Source organism: Rhamphochromis longiceps, linkage group LG16 (assembly GCF_057381845.1).
Source record: "Rhamphochromis longiceps isolate RC_006_pf linkage group LG16, R_longiceps_female_GT1.1, whole genome shotgun sequence".
NCBI classification, from domain to species: Eukaryota; Metazoa; Chordata; class Actinopteri; order Cichliformes; family Cichlidae; genus Rhamphochromis; species Rhamphochromis longiceps.
In genome coordinates this window covers 11098680-11114871 of record NC_140572.1, presented here as the reverse complement: position 1 = coordinate 11114871, position 16192 = coordinate 11098680, and the positions used below count along the sequence as shown (strand labels likewise).

The window sequence follows — 16192 nt, the reverse complement described above, 5'->3', positions numbered from 1 at the left end:
CTGTACAATACCTTGTGCAATACTTTTTGTAAATAGTCAACGGTGCAATAGACTCAATACTTGAAATGTGCAATTCACTTGTATTTTTATTTTTATTCCTATTTATTCTATTTATCCCCTTCGTATATTTTATTTATATTTGTCTCTGTATTTATATATGTGTGTGTGTGTGTGTGTGTGTGTGTGTGTGTGTGTGTGTGTGTGTGTGTGTGTGTGTGTGTATAATATTCTGTAACTCTGTAACTACTGTCGGTGCTGTGCTTTTTGGAAATCGAATTTCCCAGAGGAACCCACCCGAGGGATTAATAAAGTTCTATCTTATCTTATCTTATCTTATCTTATCTTATCTTATCTCATCTTATCTAAAGTACTGAAGCTAATTTATTCTTAAACTCAAATACAAGTAACAAATGACAGTTTTCACATAAAAATTATTTGTAATGTTTCTACCTAAATAAGAAAAAAGTAATCAAATAAATTTAATTTGCAATTTTCTATCTGTCTGTGTTTTGAATAGAACAGAAATAAATACAAATGTGCTAACACTGATTGCACTGAATTTATAGTTAATCCAGTAAATTGGATAAACATTGTAGATAAACAGGATGTTCAGATAAATTTAATTGCATGCATCATGATACAGTAGAAAGCAATTTTACATTTCTAGGGTAGATAATAGATTAATGAAGTTACAGGTTTACTATATTATGGGAGCATGATTTTGTCTAATTAGTCTTATTACAGTATGTTGGCTTCACTAGTTTCATGTTTGAAAATCTGCAGTGTGATGATCAGTTTTACAGCATTTCTAAACCAGGAGTAAAACAGGGCATAGATCAAAGGGTTTAGACAAGAATTAAAGTAAAAGACCATGATCACAAAAAATGTAGATGGATTATTGACCATGTCTTCTACACCAAAAGAAAAGCAGAAGAATGGACAGTAGCATATTAAAAACACAACTACAAGAATTCCAAGAGTCCCAGATGCTTTCAACTCAGATTTGTTTGTGTGATTCAATGAACGCTGCAGTGTGACAGCTGTAACATGAGAGCGCATGGCTCAAGCCTGAGACACAGCCACTACAAACACTCTCATATACAGAATTACGATAACTGGAACTGGAACAAAAAAAAGATAAAACCGTGTCAAAAATCCCTGCAATATCATTAATGATAAACACACACTCTCCATAGCAGGAATTATACCTGCTTTATCAGTACATCCTTCATATAGAGACTGCTGTAGAAAATGGCAAATAACCAACACAGAGAAACACTAAGTTTGACTCTTGCCACAGTAATTCTGGTGGGGTAATGCAGAGGGGGACAAAAAGCCACATAATGGTCAATTGATATTAGAACTATGTTCCCTGTTGAGGCAAAGGCAATGTTGCCAGTCAGCAGTTTTGGGAAGGTTACTTTTAAAATGTATTCCATTACAGATTATAGAATACATGCCCTAAAATGTATTCTGTAACATATTCCGTTATGTTACTCAATGAGAGTAACGTATTCTGAATACTTTGGATTACATTTTACAGCTACATTTATGTATGGAAGAAATATAGTATCATCAGAATTCAAGTATTTTTAGACATTGAATTTATGACACTGAATTTTTATCCTCCAAATTTCCCTGCAAAAATTCACCTGCAAAAAAGTATTTTTTTTAACAAGTATCCTATTTTCTAAAGCACAGCATGTAAAGGGTAGCTCGGTTAGCAGGATGCTAGCATGTAGCGCTTAGTGAGACACGCCTCAGACGAGTTGAGCAAAGACCCCGTCTGTGTACTTTATACGTGAGCAACGGATTTAAATAAAATTAACGTTTCAAAAGACAAACTTGAAGATAAAAAACAATATAATTACCGGAGAATCGCCAGGGTTCGCCACTTCCATCTTGCTGCTCCTAAATTCAAAACTGCCTCTGCAGTCAGGCAGGGGAGGCGTGGAAATTGAGTTAGTCAAACGTTTTCCTTAGTTTGAGTAGATGATAAAATAAAATAAAAATAAATGGGATTTTAAGTAGGACTAGGCGTTCTGTAATGATCTCTATTTAGGAGAAAAACTTAATCACTCACCTTTAAACAGCTCTCTTTTAGGAGACAAGCTGCTGGCTAACGGTGTCATGTGATCAAACAGAGTAATTTAATTGGCTGAGAGCCGCTGGACTCGATCTAGTGCTGATTGCTCTGGCTTGGGTCATTCAAGTTCATCACTTTTGCAGTTGAATTTTTGCAGGTGAATTTTTGCAGGTGAATTTTTTGCAGGTGAATTTTTGCAGGTGAATTTTTTGCAGATGAATTTTTGCAAGTGAATTTTTTGCAGGTGAATTTTTGCAGGTGAATATTTTTGCAGGGAAATTTGGAGGATAAAAATTCAGTGTCATAAATTCAATGTCTAAAAATACTTGAATTCTGATGATACTATATTTCTTCCATATTTATGTACTATTGCTGTGTGATTTATTACTGTTACTGAAGGTCCGCGGCTCCGAACCGTAGTAAAGGGACCTCTGGCTAATTCGGGTCGTGTCAGGCTTGTGGCCGAAAAATAGCTTTACTTTGTTGTCTGGGTCAACTCTGCTTGTGAGAGACAGAGAGAGGTGTTGAAAGGCTGCTCCAACGGAACTTATTGTTTCGGAGGAAAACACAAACAAAGTGTACAGTCGAGTTTTAATAGCTTACTTACAACTTGGCTCATCAGGCACTCTTCTTGGCTGCAGTGGTTATTATTATATTTACATGCTTCCAGCTCCCGTTTCTGCTCATAACAGCTCGTACTTTTCCACTCGCCTTTTTCTCCCTCCTCGCGCTCACAGACACATAACGAGTATGGCAGTCTATTCTCCCTGCAGCACGGACTACACTGCCCATGATGCTACATTCTGCCTATCCAGTTGTTCAGTGATGACGCGACGAATCCTACTTCCGGGCCTAAAGTAGTCTGCGTTTAATATGGCTTTTGTGTTGTTAACATGTTTAATGTTATGTATTTTCTTCTATTTGATCTCAAAAAGCTTCTAAAACAGTCAGTGATCACTGTTGACCTCCCTCGGCTTTTATTACCACTAATCTAAGCTCAGTTTTTAAAACCTTATGATGTAACTACAGCCCAGCCCATGCAGCAGTATATGAATGACTAACCTCGTATTGTGGATGGATTATCTCAGTTGTTCTCCTGGCTGAAGTTTGGTCCTTTTACAGCATCCTGCCATGCCATTACATTTGTTCCTGACCACCGAGAACACTCACGTCAACTTTTATCGAGTGGGAAAAAAAGTTAGCTTGTTTATATTATGCTAACATAGCTGTGTCGCTAGCGGTCACGTAGCACATCATTATATACCAGCTAGCCAAACTTCAGTAACCCTACAAACGTCACTGCTGTTTAGTTTTCTGTCTTCATTTTTGTTGGAAGTGATAGCAGAGCTGTACGTTTTAATTTGTTTCCAAAACCCCGCAGTCAGGACATGCTATATTGTATTTAGATAGAAGCTAGCGAGCTAACTCCCTGCTAACTTCTAACTCCGTTAAATGTCATAAATTCTGTTTTCATGGATGCCTGGATGTGTAAAGCGCTTTGGGATTCTTAGGGACTAGTAAAAGTGCTATACAAATACAGGCCATTTACCATTTACCATTCTAGTATCAGCTGATGTTTGTTGGAGCCACAGCTGTAAAGTTGCTGCTCATGATATCCGTTTGGATATGTGGCAAACATGAAGGTGAAACCAGGAGATGTCCTTACTGAGAGACAATTAACACCAGGATCCTTTTCTTGGTAGGTGAAAGCTGGTAACTGTGCAGGGGCGGATCTAGCAAAATTTTGCCAGGGGGCCAGGTTGGGCATTAATAAGAAAAGGAGGGCACAAAAAATACGTTTCTTTCTTATTCTCATTTAAAATGTCTAGCTTTTAACAAATAATTATCCATATCTTACAACCAAAATTTTTATCTGATGTCAAATGTATAGAAATCTATTATTGTACATAGTAATTTTTTTGGAGGATCCCAAAATAATTTCTTCAGAAGTAAGAACTGTATATGATGGCAGTGTTTTTCCACATTTTCTAGAAACTTCAATTAAGTTTTATTCTTTCTCATCTGTCTATCTCCTTTCACTTTTTAAAGGTTGCCATGTTAGAAAAAATATGTTGCCCTGCCATGCTGTTTATTGATGTGGTAAATGAATAGTTTATGAAAATATCACTAAATCTGTCATTTATTATTTTTAATATTCAGTAATGATCATGTCTCACCTCTAGTCTTCTCTGGCTTAATTTTAGGTTTCCACCATGTGTAGTTCAGGAGGTTAACTCGACCAACTCTTTGGGTTTCGGCTACTGTTTAGAATACCAGAATAGGGAGGATGGTGTAGGTTTAAGTTTATTAGATTGATACATATGTACCAACAAGACAGTGCACATCACTGTCACAACGACATTTGTTTTTATTCAAAGGCTTTATGGTTTTTGCTGGTGGGCCGGTCTCTAGTCAAAATGCCCGGGCTGATTTTTTGTCCCAGTCCAGCCCTGCCTGCCACAATATGAAACAGGAAAGTACCGCCGTATAATCCATTTATTTCAACAAAGTAACTGTATTCTAAATACCACCTTTTTAAACGGTACCTCTAACGGAATACAGTTACTCATATTTTGTATTTTAAATACGTAATGGCGGTACATGTATTCCGTTACTCCCCAACACTGCCAGTCAGATACCAATAAACAGAACACATAGGATCACCAAGTACCCAGCAGGCCATGTTCCTAAAGATTTCAAATGGCATCAGCAAGAAACCCACAAGAAAGTCTGAGACAGCCAGAGAGAGGAGGAGGATGTTGGTAGGTGTGTGAAGCTTCCTGCAGAGAGACAAAAATATATATATTCAACAATAATCATTTCAATATATCCTTACTGATATCATTTTAAAGGAGGTCTTTTACATTAGTAAAAGACCTCCTTTAAAAAGACATGATTCTTTCTAGCCACATGAAACATTACAGTCATTGCTAAAGTACATCAAGTATGTGCCACATTCATTACACTTATCAATCAATCACTGTGTTTCTAAACTTTAAAATCCATTTCATTTAAAATATTAACTTTGTGCCTGAAGTGAGAGACTGAGATGATGACCAGAAGGTTTAGAGCAGCAGTGATCAGAGAGACACATGACAGCACAATGTTCAGGAGCACAGCTTTGGACCAGTGAGGTGCCGGCTTCCTGCAGGAAGTGTTGAGGAGTTTTGGAAAACAGAGCTCGACTCCTTTCTGTATCTCCATCATAAGACAACTGTAACTGCTGCAGCTCTCTGATCAAAGCTTTCCCTTATAGAGCTCTCCTTATCTCTACCACCAACCCCACCTCTACCTCCACCTCCCCATCCTTCCATTTCTGCTCTTTTTCTCTACACAAACTGCTGAGGTTTCACTTTTTTAAACTCCCCATCTCACATGCAATTTACAGTGCTATCTTTTAAACCCATCTATCCATCCATCCATAAGAAGCCCAGACCTCCCTCTCCCCAGCCACCTCCTCCAGCTTGTCCAGGGGAACACCAAGGTGTTCCCAGGCCAGCCAAGAGATATAATCTCTCCAGCGTGTCCTGAGTCTGCCCCGGGGTCTCCTCCCTTGTGGGACATGCCCGGAACACCTCACTCAGGAGGCGCACAGGAGGCATCCTTGTCAGATGCTTGAACCACCTCAACTGGCCCTTTCGATGTGGAGGAGCAGCGGCTCTACTCTGAGCCCCTCCCAGATGGCAAGCCGTCCTATCCCATCTCTAAGGGAGAGTCCAGCTACCCATGGTGCTGATCCTTGTTCCCGCTGCTTCACACTCTGCTGCGAACCGTTCCAGTGCAAGCTCAAGGCCACCACCTGATGAGGCAAACAGAACCACATTGTTAGGTTAATTTTGATAATAGTTGTCATTGTTGTATTTAAATTCAACTGGTGGGGGAGGCTGTTACATCTTGCAGGAGCTCCAGGAACTCACTCTGCAGTTTTTAGATCTTGCCACAGATTCTCGATTGGATTTGGATCTGGACTTTGACTGGGCCATTCTAACACATGGATGTGTTTTGTTTTAAACCATTCCATTGTTGCCCTGGCTTTATGTTTAGGGTCATTGTCCTGCTGGAAGGTGAACCTCCGCCCCAGTCTCAAGTCTTTTGCAGACTCCAAGAGGTTTTCTTCCAAGATTGCCCTGTATTTGGCTCCATCCATCTTCCCTTTTTTTTTCTTCTTCTTCTTTTTTTTCCCGTTCTTTTTGGATGTTTCTCATGATGAGCGGAATGAGGTGCCCTTTGCACTGAGAAAATATAGCATTTCATGATTGTCTTCCTGCTGAACACTCATGCAGATTCTTTTCACTGGATATTTTGCATTACTGAAGAGATATGGTGGACAATTTGAAAATGTACAAAAAGTTTGCATTTATTTAAAGGAAAATGAAGACAGTTAAAATGTTGTGAAAAGCATGTAATGTCAATAAGATTTATTTTTTCTGGTTCAGAGGTCTGTTGCAATTCCAACAAAAAAGAATTTTATGTACATAAAAGCTCAAAGAAGATGCACCTAAAGATTTCCTCATTTTATTTAGCGTCTCTTAAACATTGTAAATGCTCCAACCTTATATTCCTGAACTTCAGTCATGTTCAGTCAAGTCAAGTGAAGAGGTCAAGTGGTTTCCACACTCTTCACAAAAAATGTTTGTTTTTTTTAATCAGGGAATAATAATAATAATAATAACAATATTAAGATAGATAATAAATTAATAATAATTCCACTATAATCATTCTTCCTCTAATATGATATAAGAGAACCTGTATCTCATTTAGATGATGATTGTATAACATAATATTAGATCCAGACTTGATGGCATTTCAATGTTTTGCTATATGAAAATGCAACTGAGAAGGATATTAAAATTCACATTTGTCCTTCCTGACACAGTGGCAAATGTGTTTTTCACAGCCTCTGTTTAGATTGCAGTGTATCAACCAACAGTTGCTATTTAACATTAGTTGCTAAATGTTTGTGAAAATGGCAGATACATCGTTTATCCATATTTCTGTATATTTGTTTCAACTGCAGTTGGTAGTGGAAGGCTAGAGTTCTTTTATTTGTTGTAACACTAAAATGTTCCATTAATACAAACTTCAATTTCAGTGCCAAATGCATGCTGTTTCCAGAATTTAAAAAGAACTCTATGAATAATACCACACACTACATAGCAGTTTGTAAATGATGGGCCTGAATGACCCAATCACCAATCAGAGCCTTAATGTGGGCTGGGTTCACTCATAACCAGCCCAGAACTGCAGCCAAGGAAAAACAATTAGAGAAAAGCCTCTCTTCCCCTGTGGGTATATTGCTAGCGGAGAGAGATAGGTTTTGTAATAGATTTTTGTCCGTGTAAAATGAGATGCTGACCTCTAGGTCCAAGACATTCAAAGACATCCCAACAGTGGTACAGCACACTCCCACTGGGGCTAAAGGATATTCATGCAGGACATCATTCTCGCACTTGATGTGAGTCATACCTCCATCCATCTTCCCATCAACTCTGACCAGCTTCCCTGTCCCTGCTGAAGAGAAGCACCCCCAGAGGATGATGCTGCCACCACCATATTTGACAGTGGGGATGGTGTTTTCAGAGTGATGTGCAGTGTTAGTTTTCCACTACACATGCTTAAACAGTGCTCCGTGGGATGTTCAAGGCTTGGGAAAACTTTTTGTAGCCTAAGCCTGCTTTAAATATCTCAATAACTTTATCCCTGACCTGTCTGGTGTGTTCTTTGGACTTCATGTTGTTGTTGCACCCAATATTCTCTTTGACAACCTCTGAGGCCGTCACAGAGCAGCTGTATTTGTACTGAAATTAGATTACACACAGGTGCACTCTATTTAGTCATTAGCACTCATCAGGCAAGGTTTATGAGCAACTGACTGCACTCCGACCAAAGGGGGCTGAATAATTACGCACACCCCACTTTGCAGTTATTTATTTGTAAAAAAAATGTTTGGAATCATGTATGATTTCGTTCCACTTCTCACGTGTACACCACTTTGTGTTGGTCTTTCATGTGGAATTCCAATAAAATTGATTCATGTTTGTGGCTGTAATGTGACAAAATGTGGGAAAGTTCAAGGGGGCCGAACACTTTTGCAAGCCACTGTAAATATATATATATATATATATATATATGTATATATATATATATATATATATATATATATATATATATATATATATACACTGTATAACACCCAGCACGCCCCTGCGGGCGGTTTATCCTTCAAGCTCGGGTCCTCTACCAGAGGCCTGGGAGCTTGAGGGTCCTGCGCAGTATTTTAGCTGTTCCCAGGACTGCGCTCTTCTGGACAGAGATCTCCGATGTTGTTCCCGGGATCTGCTGGAGCCACTCGCCTAGCTTGGGAGTCACCGCACCTAGTGCTCCGATTACCACGGGGACCACCGTTACCTTCACCCTCCACATCCTCTCGAGCTCTTCTCTGAGCCCTTGGTATTTCTCCAGCTTCTCGTGTTCCTTCTTCCTGATATTGCTGTCATTCGGAACCGCTACATCGATCACTACGGCCATCTTCTTCTGTTTGTCTACCACCACTATGTCCGGTTGGTTAGCCACCACCATTTTGTCCGTCTGTATCTGGAAGTCCCACAGGATCTTAGCTCGGTCATTCTCCACCACCCTTGGGGGCATCTCCCATTTTGACCTCGGGACTTCCAGGTTATACTCGGCACAGATGTTCCTGTACACTATGCCGGCCACTTGGTTATGGCGTTCCATGTATGCCTTGCCTGCTAGCATCTTGCACCCTGCTGTTATGTGCTGGATTGTCTCTGGGGCATCTTTACACAGCCTGCACCTGGGGTCTTGCCTGGTGTGATAGACCCCAGCCTCTATGGATCTTGTGCTCAGAGCTTGTTCTTGTGCTGCCATGATTAGTGCCTCTGTGCTGTCTTTCAGTCCAGCTTTGTCCAGCCACTGGTAGGATTTCTGGATATCACCCACCTCCTCTATCTGCCGGTGGTACATACCGTGCAGGGGCCTGTCCTTCCATGATGGTTCTTCGTCTCCCTCCTCTTTCTTGGGTTTCTGCTGCCTGAGGTATTCACTGAGCACTCGGTCAGTTGGGGCCATCTTCCCAATGTATTCTTGGATGTTCGTTGTCTCATCCTGGACTGTGGTGCTGACACTCACCAGTCCCTGGCCCCCTTCCTTCCGCTTAGCGTACAGCCTCAGGGTGCTGGACTTGGGGTGAAACCCTCCATGCATGGTAAGGAGCTTTCTTGTCTTTATGTCAGTGGCTTCTATCTCCTCCTTTGGCCAGCCTATTACCCCAGCAGGGTACCTGATCACGGGCAGGGCGTACGTGTTGATGGCCCGGATCTTGTTCTTACCATTCAGCTGACTCCTCAGGACTTGCCTGACCCTCTGCAGGTACTTGGTGGTTGCAGCTTTTCTAGCGGCCTCTTCATGGTTCCCATTCGCCTGTGGGATCCCCAGGTACTTGTAACTGTCCTCTATGTCTGCAATGTTGCCTTCTGGTAGTTCAATCCCCTCAGTTCTGACTACCTTCCCTCTCTTTGTTCCCTCTCCTCTCTCACTGAGGGGGTTCAGACCTATGCAGAACAGCAGTGGGGACAGAGCATCTCCTTGGTAGATCCCGCACTTGATGGTGACTTGTGCTATGGGCTTGGAGTTGGCCTCTAGTGTTGTACGCCACATCCCCATTGAGTTCCTGATGAAGGCTCTTAGGGTCCCATTGATCTTATACAATTCTAGGCATTCCAGTATCCAGCTGTGGGGCATTGAGTCATAGGCCTTCTTGTAATCAATCCAGGCAGTGCACAGGTTGGTCAGTCTGGTCTTGCAGTCTCGGCTGATTGTTCTGTCTACCAGTAGCTGGTGTTTTGCGCCTCTGGTATTCTTGCCAATTCCTTTCTGTGTCCCGCTCATGTATTTACCCATGTGCCTGTTCATCTTAGCCGATATGATGCCTGACAGGAGCTTCCATGTAGTACTGAGGCAGGTTATTGGTCGGTAGTTGGAGGGGACCGGTCCCTTCTGGGGGTCCTTGAGGATCAGGACTGTCCGGCCTTCGGTTAGCCATGCTAGGTGTCTCTTGTCAACTAGCAGCTGGTTCATTTGTGCTGGCAGGCGCTCGTGGAGTTCAGTCACCTTCTTCAGCCAGTAGGAGTGAACCATGTCGGCACCTGGTGCTGTCCAACTCTTCATATTGGAGACCCTTTGTTGATGTCTGCCACTGTGATGGTTACTGGATCCATATGGTCTTCCAGTATTGTTCCGTCTCCAGCCTTGGTGGTGCTGTTCTCATATTGTTCCCCTGCCACTGAGAGTACACTTTGGCTGGTTCTGTGGAGAACAGCTGGTTTATTCTCCTGCCTTCGATCTCTCTGGTATACCTCTTCAAGCGGCTGGCCTTGTGTAGTGCACTTTTTATACTGTACTCTCGGTACAGTTTTTATTTTTCCTGCTTTTGTCTTGCACTGTCCACAATGACAACGCAGATTTTCCACTTCTGGGACTAATAAAGACAGATTTGCTGCGTTTGTGTGTGTGTGTGTGTGTGTGTGTGTGTGTGTGTGTGTGTGTGTGTGTGTGTGTGTGTGTGTGTGTGTGTGTGTGTGTGTGTCTGCAACATTTGCATTTGCATTTGTCCATTGTGACATTTCTCCCATCATCCAAAAATGGCTCCATCAGTTTCATGACCACATTCTCTGCCAACCTCTCTCCCTTCTGACTACTGGAGTCCTTTCCCAAGTAAGGAGATGCATTGGAGACATATTTGGTCTCCAAATCCATGGCCATCCAGAACTTGATCCCAAATTTGTCTGGCTTGGTTGCGATATACTGTATGAATGGACAATGAACCTTGGTAGGAAACAGCTGTTCATCTATGGTCATGTGTTCTCCTGGAGTGAAACTGTTAACACAGTTGAAGCGTGTCCAGATGTCAGAGATCGCCGCAAATTTGTCTGTTTTCACCCGTTCTGCCCACGTGTCCTTGTCATCAAATCAAAGGTGTTGCGTAATAGAAATTAATGTATCTCGAGGCATTGTCTCTTTGATTACTGGCACCAGAAATCTCAATGCCACTCATGTCATTGTATTAGCAACTTTTCATTCTGTTTTCACACAATTTTTTATAAATAAAACAGACTTGTGTTTCCATATATTTTGAATGTGTGTCTTTCATATTTGCCGGTCAGTCAATGTGTGGGATACTTTGTATAGATACGGCAGGCATTTCTGAAGGTTGTAAGGTTTGGCCTGCCTTGGATCTAAAATAAAAAAGACAGTAATTCTAGTGTTGAAGCATGTGAGGACCACAGACTTAGGCTACATCCACACTAATGTGTTTTCATTTGAAAACGTATCGTTTTCTATCCGTTTTGGCCTCCCATCCACACTGAGACGGCGTTTTCCCCAAGGAAAAACACAGCGTTTTGAAAACACTCTCGAAAACGCATACATTTCAAAACAGAGCTGTCCTGTCTCAGTGAGACACTCGAAAACGATGACACATGTTGGTCATATGATGCAGTCATGTGGCCACTTAAATCAAGATGGTGGACGGTATCGGACAGCAGTTTTAGAACTGCAACATCATCGTTTTTGGCCATTTTAGTGTTGACGTCCAACTCTTGAAAACAACTGAAAACACTAGTGAGGATGCGGAGCGTTTTCAGACTATCCGGGCTAGTGTGGACGTAGCCTTAGCCAGGGATTTGTTGAAAATCGAAGTGAACACACCTTCGGTGATTCCGTCTGCTCCTGCCGCTTTCCTTGCCCTCACTCTCCTCTGCGCCGCTCTGACGTCGTGCTCTGCGATGATGATTGTTGGTCCCTCTCTGATGAAGTCACCGTCCTCAGTTGTCAGGCAGTAGTTAGCATTAGCCACCTGGCTAACCTCGAAATGGGCGTAGAACTGGTTCAGCTCGTTGGTGAATGCAGAGACAGCGCTGGTCGGCAAAGTATCCCTGGCTTTGTAATCTGTGATTGTGCGTAGTCCGTGCCACATGCTTCGTGTGTCACCCTGGCTGAAGCGAGACTCCACACACTCCTCATACCGCCGTTTGGCATCCCTCACTGCACACTACAGTTCGTATGAGGACGCTTTGTAGGCGCTCATATCGCCAGTGGCGACACCTGCTTTGTAGGTGGCGGTCCTGGCATTCACTGCAGCACGGATCGATCTGTCCACCCAGGGTTTCTGGTATGGGAATGTCACGACTCTCGCAGTGGGGATGATCTCCTCTGCTAGCATGTTTACGAAGCTTACTGCTACATCCGTAAACTCATTGATGTCGACTGCGCATGCTCTGAACATGTCCCAGTCTACATCGTTATGCGTGTCCTGTAGTGTCACTCTGATTGCGCAGTTTCACCTCCCTCGTGGTTACTTCATCCCTCCGTATGTGTTGTTTTTACTTCGGGTTGAGGAAAATGGCGTTGTGGTCAGACTTCCCAAAAGCCGGGTGTGAAACAGTCTTGTAGCCCTGCTTGTATGGCGTGTAGCAATGGTCCAATATCCTGTCTCCCCTCGTCGGACACGTGACACGTTGGTGAAAGTTCGGCATGACTTGTCTGAGGTTTGCTTTATTAGTGTTGTTTTGAAATGCACTCAGCACATCATGTAGTTCAGACAGAGCCATATCTGCCTGCTGCCTCAGTCTGTTCTGAACGACAGCGCGTTTAGCCCGGCACTTCTTTGTTGTATGCCTCGGGTGAGCGTCCTGTCCATTGTTGATGGCGTAGTATTTCAATCGGCCAGGATGGGTTGGGTTTAAAAGTGTCCAAGATTACACGTGCAAACCTGTTACCGATGTTATGAAGTGATCTGCTTTCATAAACTATAGAACTAGAAGATTACTGCTTTAAACTGGTAATAGTCCCTATGAAATTAAATTATTTGTTCTTATTATTTCAGGTTTCATATGGGCAATTGAAATCCTTGAAAATGCCTGGATTTTAATATTGTCTCTTTTTAAGGTTTGAAAAGTGCTTGAATTTCAGATGTGGTGCTTAAAACAGCTTGAAACTATATTGCATTCACCATTTATCTTTTTTTCTTATCAGATAGAGAAATAAAATTAGTTACAAAGTCTACGAAGTTGTCAATAAGTAAATATCATACTGTTTATATTATATCTGTGTATTAGGAATAAACTTTAAAAATACAAACAAACATCTGTCTCCTATTTTTGTGTGTCAAGAAGCATTAATTGAGACTTATTAATTTGCCCTTAATGTAAATTATTGTATGGTGTTTGGTGCAGTTTTCTTGTTTTGTGGGGTTGGGGTTTTTTTCAACAGGAGATGAATATCTCTAACAAGTTGATTTGTTCACATTTGCACATCTTAATTTTTAAGTGAGATGTGCATTTTGAGTTTATACACAATATGCATACAAGGCAACCTTTTCCTTTTCCTTCACATCGTCTTCCAGAGGTTATACTACGAAAACATACATTCTTTTGGGAGGGATATTGTGCTGGAAAAGTTTGAAAATGGCCCTTGAAAGTGCTTTAAAAGTTTTTGAATTTGAAAGCAGGCAGATGAGTGATTACAGATCTTCCTTACTGTACTTACACATAACCTTCATTTAAAGTGACATGAGGCTTTCAGATTGACGAGAACATGTTGGCATTAATTAGTTGATTAATTTTAATATGACTTTGTTACGTTACAGTAGCATTATAGTAACAAGTTAAAATATTCCTGAAAAAGTATCATTTTCTTTTGTCATATGATCAAAAAAAAACCTTGATATTTATTACTGAATATTTACGTAAATTTAATAAACAATGACATGAACTAATATGTACTAAAAAAATACAATACTATTCCCTCAAAAGTAAATGTTTGGCTGAAATCTCAGCACAAATCTCACCATAGTCATGATGATGATGATGCACAAGGTTCACAAACAGGATAAAAATAAAATTGTCTCTACTCAGTTTCAGTGTGCAAGCATTAATGGTGTGACACATGACTAGAGTGTACAACGTAAAGGCCCTGAACTCAACTTATTCTTAACCAGTGTGACAAAATATCAAAATGTCGTAATATCTAATAAGTCTATTGTCCAGCATAGACCGGGAAATTGTAAACTTTCAAATTCAATGTAGACTGTTACTAATAGTTTGCAAAAAGAAAGAAAATCTTTGCCTAAAATCGCAGATGGAAATAGTGAGAATATATTAGAAGAAAATTGCAGCACACTTTACATGAACTTGTTCTCAGCCTATCCTACTGTATCATTTGACATTCAGTACACAGCAAACAGACAGTATCCAGTTTAATTGCTGTTTATTCAGGCTACTGTGGGCCATAGACAGAGCTCTCAGTCAATCACAAGCATGTTTCTGTAGATTGTCTGTCATAGGTAACAGAGATTACTGACTGGTATCCATTTCATCCAGTTTATTACATCATATCAGCAAGTGCTATATATATACAAAACAGTTGCTGTGTATGTTGGAACTATTTCTATTGGCCTAAAACATCTCTTTTATTTTCATGTGATGAAGGCCTGGAAAAATATGTATGATAACATAGTGCTTATGACATATGAAATTTAAAAAGGTATATGGCAAACACACAAAATGAGCCACTGAGGTTAAACATTTTAGCTTAAATTATTTTCAGCCAAAAGTACTAAAAAAGTAGAAGTGATAATTGAGACCTAATGATTTCCACATGGCAATTCCTTGTGAAAATCCTTTCCTTTTTGACTTTGAACTCACGCATGATCACATTAATTTTATTTTCATAATTTAAACAAAGCTTAAGAATTATGAATTTCCTTATCAATTTGTTTTTGATGCATTTCCAGACTGAACTGTATCAATTTACTGGTTTAAAATCTTAGTGGAGCAGCTTTCATTGTATTTCTATATTATGTTGACCTCACTGCTGTCATGTTTAAATATCAGCAGAGTGATAACACATCTAATAGCTTTTCTAAACCAGGGGTAAAACAGAGCATAGATCAATGGGTTTAAACAAGAGTTAAAATAAAAGACAAGAACCACAAAAGATGCAGATGAATCATTGACCACATTTTTATCAACCAGAGAGTAGCAGTAAAATGGACAGTAGCATGCCAAAAATACAACTACAAGAACCCCCAGAGTCCTGGCTGCTTTCAGCTCAGATTTGTTTGCTTGATTCAGTGAACACTGAAGTGTGACAGATGTAACATGAGAGCGCATGGCACGAGCCTGAGACACAGCCACCACAAATACTCTCATATACAAGACTATGATAACAGTAACTGGAACTATAAAGGACAAAGCAAGGTCAACAATCCCTGCAATGTCATTAATAATAAGCACACACTCTCCATAGCAGGAATTATACCTGCCTGGTTCAACTAGGATATCTTTCAAATAAAGACTCCAGTAGAAAATAGAAAAAAACCAACACAGACAAACACTGAGTTTGACTTTCGCCAAAGTAATTCTGCTGGGATAATGCAGAGGGTCACAAATAGCCACATAACGGTCAACTGATATTAGAACTATGTTCCCTATTGAAGCACAGGTAATGTTGCTGGTCAGGTACCAATAAACAGAACACATTACATCACCAAGTACCCAGCAAGCTGTGTTTCTAAAGATCTCTAATGGCATCAGCAGAAGACCCACAAGAAAGTCTGAGACGGCCAGAGAGAGGAGCAGGATGTTACTGGGTGTATGAAGCTTCCTGCAGGGAAACAGAAAAGAATGTAATGGACATTAATATTTTTTTTAAATGGCTTAAATTAGATTTTCATTAGTTAAAGTATGTAGTAAGATTCAGTCTAGGTATATAAAACTTAATAGCTGGTTAAAATACACCACTTCAATCATCTCAATCTTAATCATAAAATCAAATGCCATAAATCATAATTTTCTGAAATTTAAGTTTCTAAATTTTAAAGTATAGTTTCAGCAGAGAAATGTATCTCTGCCTGAAGTGGGAGACTGAGATGATGACCAGGAGGTTTAGAGCAGCAGTGATCAGAGAGATGCAGGACAGCACAATGTTCAGGAGCACAGCTTTGGACCAATGAAGTGTCGGCTTCCTGCAGGAACTGTTGAGGAGTTGTGGAAAACAAAGCTCAGCTGCTTTCTGAATCTCCATCAT

The 16192-nt window shown here is 40.7% G+C and overlaps 1 protein-coding gene and 1 pseudogene across 1 annotated transcript; both read right to left on the bottom strand.

Moving 5' to 3' along the window:
• Positions 1-738: 738 nt before the first annotated feature.
• Positions 739-5293, bottom strand: LOC146650666 (trace amine-associated receptor 13c-like; annotated as a pseudogene).
• A 9662-nt stretch (positions 5294-14955) lies between these two features.
• LOC146650665 (trace amine-associated receptor 13c-like) lies at positions 14956-16192 on the bottom strand. Its single transcript, XM_085384206.1, has 2 exons — positions 16017-16192; positions 14956-15769 (listed from the first exon to the last, which is right to left on the bottom strand). The coding sequence occupies exons 1-2, from the start codon at positions 16190-16192 to the stop codon at positions 14956-14958; spliced, it is 990 nt and encodes a 329-aa protein (XP_085240332.1).